Genomic DNA, 11,306 nt, shown 5'->3' on the forward strand with positions numbered 1-11,306 from the left:
CATGGGCCAGAGGTGCATAAGCTTAGGACTTTCTCACATGCTGCGAAATTTCTATACGGAAAGCACTCTCCCAAAGGAATAAATGGCTGACCCACATGCTAATCCAATAGGTGATCATGAACACAGGGTAATTTGATTTATATACTCCTGGCCTCCATGTGCTGGTAGGCTGCATGCAGCAAAGTTTTAGCAACTGTACACAGAACCATTACTCGAGTGTGCAGTTGTCAACCTTGATAATTTAGACATGACTTGCACATTAATGCAACATCTTTTGTAACATATGCAAGAGCATGTGAGTCTTTTGAGAGAAGTTTGCAGCCTGCAGTCAGCTGCAGTGGCCATGATGTGTACAAAACTAGAAGTTCTAAGTGGTGGAGTCGTGGAATCTTGCCCGTACATTACATACCTCATTGTAAAAGGGACAGTTGGTTGACTTTTGTGTTGCTGTGTGTCTCTTCTCATCTCCGATTTTCACAACAACAAAGGGGTCAATATTCACTCCCACCAATTTCTGGGCTTCAATAATGTTTATGCCAATCTGTGGAGACAATACACTTCCCAGGATCAGTCTGAGGATGTCATCATTATGGGAGATGGAATTAAATAAGAGGAAGGAGAAAACTGCTCATTTCAAATATCATTGAGCTTTTTCATAAGTTACTGGTATGTCAAGGCCACTTGGGAATTTTCTTTTAATCTGTAGGCAGAGATGGGGAATCCATGGCCCTCCAGACGTTGTTGGAATCCAACTCCCACCAGCCCCAGGAAGCACGGCTAATGGTCAGGGATGATGGGAGTTGTAGTTCAACATCTGGAGTCCCACAGGTTCCCCCACTCCTGATGTCCTGGGCTAGTCTAATAAGAGTTTAATAACTTGGAGTTATCTCCCATAAAAGAACATATGCCCTCCTAGAAATCTTAAGACAACGTGGACATTCCCTAAAAACCAGTGGTTCTTAAGGATGTGGCATGACACACTGATGTGGCAGGAGAAAATGGCAAGTGTGGCCGAAAAATTCAAGGACATTTAAACGATTCATTTCTATTGTTGAGGAAATGAGAGTTTATCTCAAATTAGACCTAATATAAATGAGATTACCCGGCAAAAGCAAATGCACATCTCTCATGGAGTTTGTATACTGTACATACTTAAGTATACATACAGTATATCAGAGGCTCGTTTATAATTATATTTTGGGAATGATTCATTGTTTTATACTAACTGGATGTCCCATGGTCATATTATGAAGTAGTTGTGTTCTATCTTATAAATCAAGCACTGCTAGGAATTGTTTCTTTTTGTTTTCTAACGTATTTCTTACCAATACAAAATTTGATGTGGTGTAAGCATATTTTTATTCTGAAAGTGTGGCCTAGATTTTTTTTTAAAAAAATTGAGAGCCACTGCCTTAAATAGTTTACACAGGAAGACTGGCAAGTATAGTACCTGGAAGTTCTGTGGTCTAGGAGTAGCATACAAGTCCCATTTGGAAAAGACTCTAGAACGGCTGCAATGGAAAGAAAACACAGATTAAACACTTCAACAATGCCATTTTCTGTAAATCATTATTTTATTTTGGGGGTATATAAGTAAAGCTGTTAGTTTGAGCTGTGACCCTTGTTAACATAATTTAAAAGGGAAGGATAATAGAAGAAAACAAAACATTGTCTTCAAAATTTAATCAAATGCTTTTTATTATCATCACTCTCTCAATAGAAATTCAGCAAGCGCTTTCCGCTTTAACTTTTAAACTTCCACTGAAAAAATTTCTGTGCCATCATTTTGTATTTTTATGTTGTCAACCACCTTGTAATCTTCGGATGAAAAGCAATACACAAATTTAGTAAATAAAATAATACTAATACTAATCAGGTTTATGCAGACAATTAATAAAGCGTCATCTGTAATAGATAATCTCTTATTCCAAAATTTTAAGTGGCGTTCTAGATGATTCTCAGGGTCCCTTCCAACTCTATGATCCTATGAAATATGCTGTTCCTGTTGATAAATGATGAAGGGCCCTCATACAGCACATGTACACTGTTCTGAAAGGTACACTGTGCTTATCACCAAGTTCCTTTTTTGAAGGGATATCAAATAGATATGTGATGACGTGCCAAGCTAGCTAGAAACATGAAGACAGACCCTTTTGTGTTAAAGTGCTTTCAAGAAAAGTACCTCTTGACAGGAGTGAAGACAATGCCGGAGAACTCCATGTCAGACACATCATAATAATCATCCTCATCATCATCAGTCTCCAAGCCTTTGACAAGTTTCCTGCCAAGTACTGCAGCCTTCCTATCCAGATCAGCAGCTCGCTTCACATCATCAGGGCTGCAACAAACACAAGCTCATGCTACATGCAAAGGGAACTTTAAGAAGCACAAGATATATACAGTTCCTACATCATCACAGTTATCAGCCTCTGAAGCTTTAAAAAATCTTATCTATATCAGTCAACATGACCAAAACTGAGCATCTAGTTCTTCCCTTTTTATTCATTTTTATCATCATCATCAATAACAACACAATCCACTCCAACTTATCAATTTTAATCAATTATTACAGCGTCACAAGTTTAAGGATGTCTTCTTTTCCACTCAATCCATAAGACATAATAATGCTTATCTATGGCTAGACCTGGAGTCCACTCCCCTGCTTTCCAGTGAAACAAAAGAAAAGAAACACAAACCAACTAAAAACAGCATACAGAATATAAAAACAATTTAAATCAACCCAGTGTTGAAACAACACAATGAAACATCCAAAGTTGTGCAGAGACAAAACATACTATAACTTTGAATTTCTGGAGTACAATCTTTTCATATTTTGGGTCCTTCTGTTGCTTGTGTATTCCATCACAGGCCCATTGCATGCACCCTTTGCCCACTAATGTGTCATATCACAACTATGCTTGGCATTGCTACACTGCATCTAGAAAATATGGTAAGTCACCAACTTTGCAGTGTTGATCCCCCAGTGCTATCATGATGTAGTGCCCCAAGTTGACTCACAATGCAAGAGCAATGCCCCAACTCAAGGGTGCTGCATCCCCGATTGCTGCCTAGGGCATGCGTGCGGGCATGCAGAGGGGAATGTGCACACCAAGGGTGAGTGGGACATGCTGGGAGCGCAAAACTCACCCACTGGAGTCTGCTGGAAGTGCCAAGCTCCCTCCCGTGCCAGATCATTGCAGCATTGGAGAGGAGCGGTGGCAGCACCTCTCTGATGCTTCCAAGCTGTGTGTGATCACCCGCGCCCCACACCCCAGCCCCGAAGGCCAGCCTGGGCATGGCTTCATTCGATAAGGGAACTATAGTGGTTGTGCCCCCTCAAAAAATGCATCCAGGGCAATGGCCCCCTCCCAGCCCCCCACGCTACGCCACTGCCCCAACTTGTGGTTTTGAACCAGTTCATAAAAGCTTTTGTATTTGATTGAGTAACTCAGAATATCAGGTTGTAAAATGGTAATGGAATAGGACACTTACTCCAGCTCCTCAAATCCAGGGTTGCGGATTATGACCTCTGAGCTATAGTAAACAGGGGGAGAAAAGGAATAATGACAAGCATGCAACAACTGCAGAAAATAGCTCTCTATCCAATTTAACCTTTCTTGGGTTATTTCCATAATAGGGCCCTTTATCCCTGCTGAGGGATTAAATTTCTGCAGTTAACTAGAAGCAGAATAATGACTATGGGTCATTTAAAATGTTGCTCTATTTCCCAGTTGGGACAGGGGCGCCATAAACAAGATATTTAAAAAGAAAGGATGTCAACAGGGAAAACCCTGGAATGTAATTGTTTTGTCTCCACTCTCTGGAAAACCTGAGTGAGTTGTTGGCTGCACTGACTGGTGAATCTTCTTAATGGGTTGCAGTCTCCCTTGGCCTAGCATTTCATACCAACAGAGTGATTCTGATGGCAATCAGAACTCCTCAGATTAGTGGTTGAGAAAGGCCAGTTATGGTGCAATTGCTTCCAAAGCAACATTGTGAATAATATGCTTAACTGTCTCAATTTCTCTTTCATTCCTCAAAACCCACATTGCCTGGGGCTAGTCATTCAATCTTCACTTGCATGAGTCCTGCATGTGCTGAAATCTTATCCTTGATGATCTTACATTTCTGTGCTCATTGTAGAAATGCTTTGAAATCTCCTAGCAACACAGAGAGGGGAGAGCACAGTGGAGACATGCCTGTAGGAATGCTGATTGAATAGCAGACATCTAAGTCTGTGCTTTAAAACTAAGGGTGCAATCTAAACTCTCCCCTCCCACTGGTGGGACTTTGTGGAGCAGTGGAGCCACTCCCACATTTGTAATCCTGCTGGTTTCAGCAAATATAGGGAGGATGATCAGAGTTGATGCCATCTTTCCAGCTATAAACTGGCTCCCAGGCAAGCTCAGTCCAGTTCTAGCCTTTCTCAGCCCTTGGAACACCCATTTTGGGAACCTGCCAGCAGGCTTCTTGCCCACCTGTTTGGTAACTGGGAGGAGGCTGACTGAGCTAGGTTTCCTGAGTGGAAGGACACTTCTGCCTATTCCTACCTTCTGCCCAGTGTAATTTTCTTCTCACATTATATCCAGTACCTGTCTTTCATCTGATAGACAAAATCTTCTTCAGCCCATGTTCCTGCGGCTCCATCAGGAGGCTGGTATCGCAGATCTAGTTCAATATATATCTATATGGGAAAGGCAAACCATAGGAAGACCACAGATGTTATAAGGCAGCTGGCTTGGGGAGGTTTTTTGCCCTGAAATACAGGATGTAAATTGGTATGGGCAGTGCTTTTTTTTTCTTTTAAAAAATGTTTAGGGGTACTCTCATTTTGACTCAAGAAAAACACCATTTTATAGATCAAATAAGGAAAAATAAATACAGTAAATGGACAAAAGTACAAAGATTCACAAAATATTTAGGGGTATGCATCCCCCTGCATCCCCCCCCCCATAAAAAAGCATTGGGTATGGATAAATGCATGCATGAAATACGTAAGAATATTTTAAAACAGAAGAGAATATAGTAAATGCACATACAAAAGTAAGTAAAAAATAATAGTGAGCTAAATTAAGTGGAGGCCTAGTATCTCAGCCTAACCCACCTCGCAGGACAGTTGTGAGGCAGGGACCATGTATGCTGTTCTGAGTTCTTTGGAGGAATGGCGTAATTAAACATATAATAAATGGACCACTTTTTGTGCATGCCCAAAACCAAAATTTAAGCATGTTAACAATGGAAGATGTCTGCAGAAAGAATCTTCCATAACTCATGTAGGATCTCTTTCCAGGAAATAGGAGCCTAACACATATTAAGTGCTTTGTCAAGTTAGCTGTGGCACTCAAAAAGCCAGCTCACTGGTGCTTTTCAGGTATCCCTGGGCATAGCCAGGTTTTTTGGGGGGGGCAGGACTTTGATAGGGGGCAGGACTTTTGTTAGGGGGCAGAACTGATGTGATTGGTCAGTTAGTTAAGTATTTCTATTGTTTTACTTGAACTGGGGGGGGGCACAGTTGCCCCCCCAACCTTGGCTACACCCATGCAAGTATCCCAGTATTCTGATGATAGTCAAACTACTTACACCTGTGATGCTGTGGTTTTTGTCAACCAGAGCTTCTCTGATGTTTAGCCGTCCAGATGTTACTAAGTGCTGAAGGCTTATAACTAAGGAACCAAGTAATCTACAATGAAAGAATAAGCAATGTTGAAACAGAGTACTAAAGTAAGGTGAGGAGTGATGAGACATGAATACAAACATATCGGTGTGAGCTGGTAATTCTGCATCATGGGTAGCCAATGTGGTACCCTCCAGATGCTATTGGACATCAACCCCATCCAGCATGACCAACAGTCAGGGACTCAGGGATGTGGAGCTCAGCTATCCAGCAACATCTGACTATTCCTATTCCACCCATTGAAAAGACTGAGGAAGACTGCATTTCTTTGTGTGCAGGCAGGCATGTATACACATGTGACCGTTAGGGTACCCAGGTATCAGCCAAAAGATCATGGATATATCTTTAACAGATTAAAAGCACTTGAGTCTCCTGCACTTGTGCCACTGCTCTTCCAGTCCCTTTACCACCTCCTCCCGTGTTTCTCTTGCTGTTTTGGAATGTTTAAAGGTGTCTGAGTTGAAGTGCTGGGACGGGAGAGAGGTTAGAGTACCACGTGAGCCCTTCTTCTCCCCTGCTTATAATGGACCCCCTAGGAATGCACTTTTTGCCGTGCACTGGTGGGTGTTGAATTCAGGCGGTGGCCATTTTATATGCGTCCAATTGACACGTGACCACTGACCTCCAGGTCTTTTTGTCCTGGAAGAGTGCAGAATGGGGGTGGAACGGGAGGCAGAATAGGGTGCAGTGGGTGGGGCGTAATGGGGTGTTATGGGGCAGGGCAGGCTTATGCACACTCTGCTGATGCAGGAGGTGGGGGGGGCAAGGAACAGAACCCCTGCTCAAAATGGTTGCCATTTGTACAAGCAATGGAGTAGTGTTTGCAATCTTAACCAGCTCTAATGCTCGCACAACTTGATTGCCTTGTAATTGTTCGGTGGCAATGTTTCTCAACAATGTCCACTTACAGTATGTACCTGTATATGACCCCATATTGACATTTGACCTCTCTAGGGCAGCTGCCTGTATGTATCAAAGCATGAGTATTTGGCTGTAGACAAAGATGAGGTTGGATATGGATTAGGGATTCATCAGGTCAGTTTACCTCCATCTGCTTCAATTGAGCTCTGATTTAGACAACTCGCAATACTCCTGCATCAAAATCACCAAAATTTAATTCTGCTGATATTTAAGTCAAAGGCATATATTTTAACTCCACTTAACCCAGTTGTGCCATCCAGAGTCCACTGGAAGGTCATAAAGTTGTAAAGAACACAATTTGCCTGAGGCAAAGTACAGCAACAAGACCTTCCCAATGGAGGCATGTGTTGATTTCTGTGAAATGGACACTTACATTAGTGACACCAGCCAGGGTTGTTGCCCTAAGCCTGAATCTAGCTAGTGCCTCATAGTCACCCACTTGAAATAAATATGAACTTACCTATTACTGAATACCTTACTGCAGTTGTAAACTTTAACAATCAGCATCTCTTCCATAATCAGCTTTCCATAGTGTGGCCAGCGAAAAAGCTAAAAAGAAAAGACGAGCAGCAGAATTCATGCTAGGCTCCTGGAGCTCCTGAAGAGCCCACTTCCCCAGTTCTTCATGTCATATACCAGCCTTCACCAACCTGGTGCCCTCCAGATATTTTGGACTATAACTCCCATCAGCCCCAGCCATGTTTTTGAGGCAAGTCGTCCGAAACATCTGGAGGGTGGTAAGGGCTGTCATATATAGTTAGATGGCTACCAAGGTATGGGGTATCTTAAAAGACCACATGAGAGTAAGGCAATCATCACATCTTTTGAGTCACAGAACTTCAAACATTAAACAGTGGTGAGAGAAGACTTGTCGTCACTTTCTCTTATTGCTTAATAACCTAAGGATTATATTGCACTTAATATACTGGGGAAATTATAACACTATATGATTTAATAAAAGTAGACTGTGGGGCAGAATGAGATTCTATGGCTAAGAGCGCAAGCATGCCTTCAGCCAGATCATGCTGCCTCACACTATACAGCAGCCTGGGGACACTATTTTGCTGTGGTAGACATGTCAAGTGTGGAGACGCTTGTCCACAAACACTTTGGGAGCATATGCTAATGCTAATGTGTCATAACTGAAAACTCAATCCTCTTTGAACACAATGTAATGCTTCCTTACCTCTCCAAAGACTACTTCCTGGCCACAGTGTATCTTCTTTGTCTTCTGAGTAAAACCTTAGAACAAAATGCAGTTTGTCATTCTAGAATAGTGGTGAACCTGTTCTCACAACAGCCAACTCAGATGCCTATGGCAGGGATAAGGAACCTTTGGCCCTCCAGATCTTGTTGGACTCCAGCTCCCATCAGCCCCAGGTAGTATGACTGACCAACAGTCAGGGATGATGAATGTTGTATTTCAATGAACATCTGGAGGGCCACATCCCTGTTCTAGACAGTGTATCTGCATTTTCCATTGGGGAATACACATCCTCCAAGGATGCTGGGTTTTTTTGGGGGGGTTAGGAAATCAGATATTTCTACAGAAAAATAGTACTGTACTTCAATATGAAGAAGAAGAAGAAGAAGAAGAAGAAGAAGAAGAAGAAGAAGAAGAAGAAGAAGAAGAAGAAGCAGCGGAGGAGTTTGGATTTGCTGCTACTACCGTAGCAAGTGTTTAGAAAACAGAGATCCAAATAATTTTGCCTAGAAAAGCACCACACCTCATAAAACATTCCTGGTCACCCTTTGCCTTGCACTTGAGTTACCCGGTAAGGTCTCCTTGATAGGACTTTCCATGCTGCTGTGCAGGGAGAACTCAGAGCAATGACACCTTTGATAAAGCCACGTGTGCCTTTTTGAGGTATATACCAGACTTAATCACAATAGCACACCTAAAGCCAATTGCTATCTAAAGAGTGTTTTGGTAACCAGTTGTCTGAAGGGATATGCACAGGTGATGTCTCAGACTTCATCATCCCACTGTTGTTATTTAAAAGAAACAGAAACGTTATCCTTGCCATTGTGTATGTCCCCTTGCCTTTTATCCACACAACAATGCTGTGATGGGTTTCAGGCTGAGAGTATGTGGCTGGCCCAGTATCACCCATGAAGCTTTGTGGCTGAATGGGGATTTGAAGCTGGGTATTCCTGATCCAAGTCAAGCATTCTAATTACTGTTAGTACCTTCATTACAGATAACAAAATGTTCTAGGTCCACCCCCCCCAAAGCCATGGTAGAATACATGCAAGGAGGAACACTAAATAATGGTGACTTTAGAAGCTTTTCCCAGAACTGAAAGCAAAACCCTAGCTTACATTAGGTGGTGTGAGCTTTTAATTCACTGTCATACTGGACTTTTGTACACAAATAACTTTCTTTTAGCATAAGAGAAATTATCCCTGTACATATGGAGAGGAAGCCTCTGCATAGTGTTAGAAGTTGTTGTATGACATGAATGCTCTAAATAAGGGGGAACCAGGGCACAAGGAACCGGCTTTCTGGGATTATAGAGAGTGTGACACTGGGGAGGGAGACAGGTTGCTAGATAAAATTACCATAATTTTTGGTTTTAATTTAGAGGGGGAAACCTGTTCACCTCTCTGGATTTCTTGGTTGTTCAAAGGAAACAAAGCTTACCACACACGGATTATCACCATAACTAAGACATGACCTGATAATTCGCCGCCACTTTTTAACAAGCAGATGGGAACACCTCTTTCCTTTAGCAAATATTTCATTGCAGTGGAATGTACACAAAGGATACTAGACTGTTATCAGCTACTGAGTCAACAACTACTGGTGAGTTGCTGGACTTAAATAGAGACCAAAGAGGAAATGACTGACTGACAAAAAAAGCTACAAGAGAAATCCCTCCTTGGACAGAGAAGTGAAAATGTTTCTGAGGTGGGTAATTCAAATCACTGGAAGCATCAAACGGAACCCTTGTATGCTAGAGCATACTTACTTGGAGGTGAATGTTACTTCATACATTAGGTTTTTCCTGCACAAGAAGAAGTAATCTTCTAGGAAACGTGGGATCTTTTGATAATTCCAATATCTTGCTGACCTCCATTAAATTAACCTCCAGTTAAGATTAACACTGCAGAATGGGTTTCTATATTTTTTTGCTGTCCTATCTCCAGTACAAAATATTGTCCATTCAGATGATTGGACAATCTTATTTTTTTAAAAAAAGAATTTATTGGTTTTTCAATACAAAGAACAATATAACACATACACCCACACAACACATCAAACACAAACCCCACCATCAAAACACAACAAAACAATCTTAATTCTGCCTTCACATCTTGCTACTAGTAATGCGTACATATATGAGGAACGAACAGGCCTTTTTTAAAAAGCTAATTTAGATTTTTTTAAAATTAGCCGGAACTCACCAGAACTCAGTTCTGGTACCTCTCAGATGGACACCATTGCCATTATAAGAGAACAAGGGAAGTGTTCATGGTGAGTTCCAGCACCTCTTTTTCTTGAAAAATAGGACTGGGAATGAATATTTGCTCCTAAGTGGTTATAGGATTTACGTAAAGGTGTTTAAAGGTAAAAGGTGTTTCTTTTGAGGGGTGTGTGTGTGTGACTGAGGAGAAAGGTTTTATTTTTTTCTTAAAGAGAGCTGCTTCCCACGACAAATTTTCTATACAGCTAAATACATCCTTGTAAGAAATTAAGTATGTGCATATACAGTCCTGTGTGTTTAACATACACATGGCTATTTCACCACATATTTGAGTTGAGGGAAGCCCTGAATGGGGGCCAGTTCCCATAGCACACTCTCGCAGTGAAACAGACAGAGATCAGTATGTTTGTTACATGTGATGTTGTACACACAGATGCAGGCACTTTGAAAAAAGAGAGCGCTATCTGTGTTTTAAAAAAATGTATCATGTGTGAAGGGTTCCTCAGTTTCAGAACTTTCTTCAAGGTTATATGAACAAGTAGATTCCATGACAGAACAAGCAGGACCACAGCTCACATACCAGACATGTTCATATAACTGAAAAGGAAAGGCAGTGGTACCTCTACACAATGCACAGAATCCCACACACCTGCATCTTGGCCCCCTGATACATTTTCATCACCTCAGGCTAAAGCAAACAGATTCCTGGGCTACTAGTTTCTTCCCCCCTTCCCCAAACCTTGGATGCATTTCCTTTCCTTCCCACCTCACCTCACCCCAACTTCCTTCCCTGTGCCTCCCCATGCTCCGCACCTCGGAAACTCAGTTGCACCTGCCGCTCCCCTGTCCCTGGCAGGTGGGTGACCCTCTTGACGGTGACACTCAGGGCCATGGTGCTGCCAGGGCTTGGCTCGCTTCAGCACTGACCAGGAGTGACGGTTGGCTGCTAAACAGTCCAGGGCTCCACCTGTCTCGTCACTCAGTGAGTCAGGCCTGGGGACTCACCAAGCAGGTTTGGCTGCCCAGACCCCACCTGCAAGTCACACATTATCCAATATTGGCAAGTATGTTCAAAGTGGGTAGGCACCAAACGCTCCGGGCTGTATTCAGTACTAGTGCTTCTCAGAGTAGGCCCATTGAAATTAACAAGACATGACTGAATTCCTAGCATTAGCTACAGCCCTCTATCTGCCCCCACTCTGATTCTCCTTAATACAAGCCATGTGCCTAACGAGCATGAGTCACAGCCAGCTGAGGAACAGCAGCCATTTCCCCCTCAGCGG

General features: G+C 42.3%; 1 protein-coding gene across 2 annotated transcripts in view; it reads right to left on the minus strand.

Annotated features, from left to right (window-relative positions):
* LOC117048842 (fer-1-like protein 4) overlaps positions 1-11,151 on the minus strand; it is a 56,560-nt gene extending 45,409 nt beyond the window's left edge. Inside the window, exons 1-9 of one of the 2 annotated variants that reach the window (XM_033153192.1) lie at positions 10,837-11,151; positions 7,782-7,837; positions 7,056-7,144; positions 5,581-5,680; positions 4,593-4,684; positions 3,493-3,534; positions 2,183-2,338; positions 1,451-1,511; positions 410-541 (exon numbers count right to left, since the gene is read on the minus strand). In XM_033153192.1, coding sequence (XP_033009083.1) covers positions 410-541; positions 1,451-1,511; positions 2,183-2,338; positions 3,493-3,534; positions 4,593-4,684; positions 5,581-5,680; positions 7,056-7,144; positions 7,782-7,837; positions 10,837-10,915 — 807 coding nt within the window. In that variant the 5' untranslated portion in view covers positions 10,916-11,151. Of the gene's footprint in view, positions 1-409; positions 542-1,450; positions 1,512-2,182; positions 2,339-3,492; positions 3,535-4,592; positions 4,685-5,580; positions 5,681-7,055; positions 7,145-7,781; positions 7,838-10,672; positions 10,691-10,836 lie in introns of those variants that run through there. The other variant, XM_033153193.1, reaches the window with a different exon arrangement.
* Positions 11,152-11,306: the final 155 nt, after the last annotated feature.

This window comes from Lacerta agilis, chromosome 6 (genome assembly GCF_009819535.1).
Source record: "Lacerta agilis isolate rLacAgi1 chromosome 6, rLacAgi1.pri, whole genome shotgun sequence".
Classification (NCBI taxonomy): Eukaryota; Metazoa; Chordata; class Lepidosauria; order Squamata; family Lacertidae; genus Lacerta; species Lacerta agilis.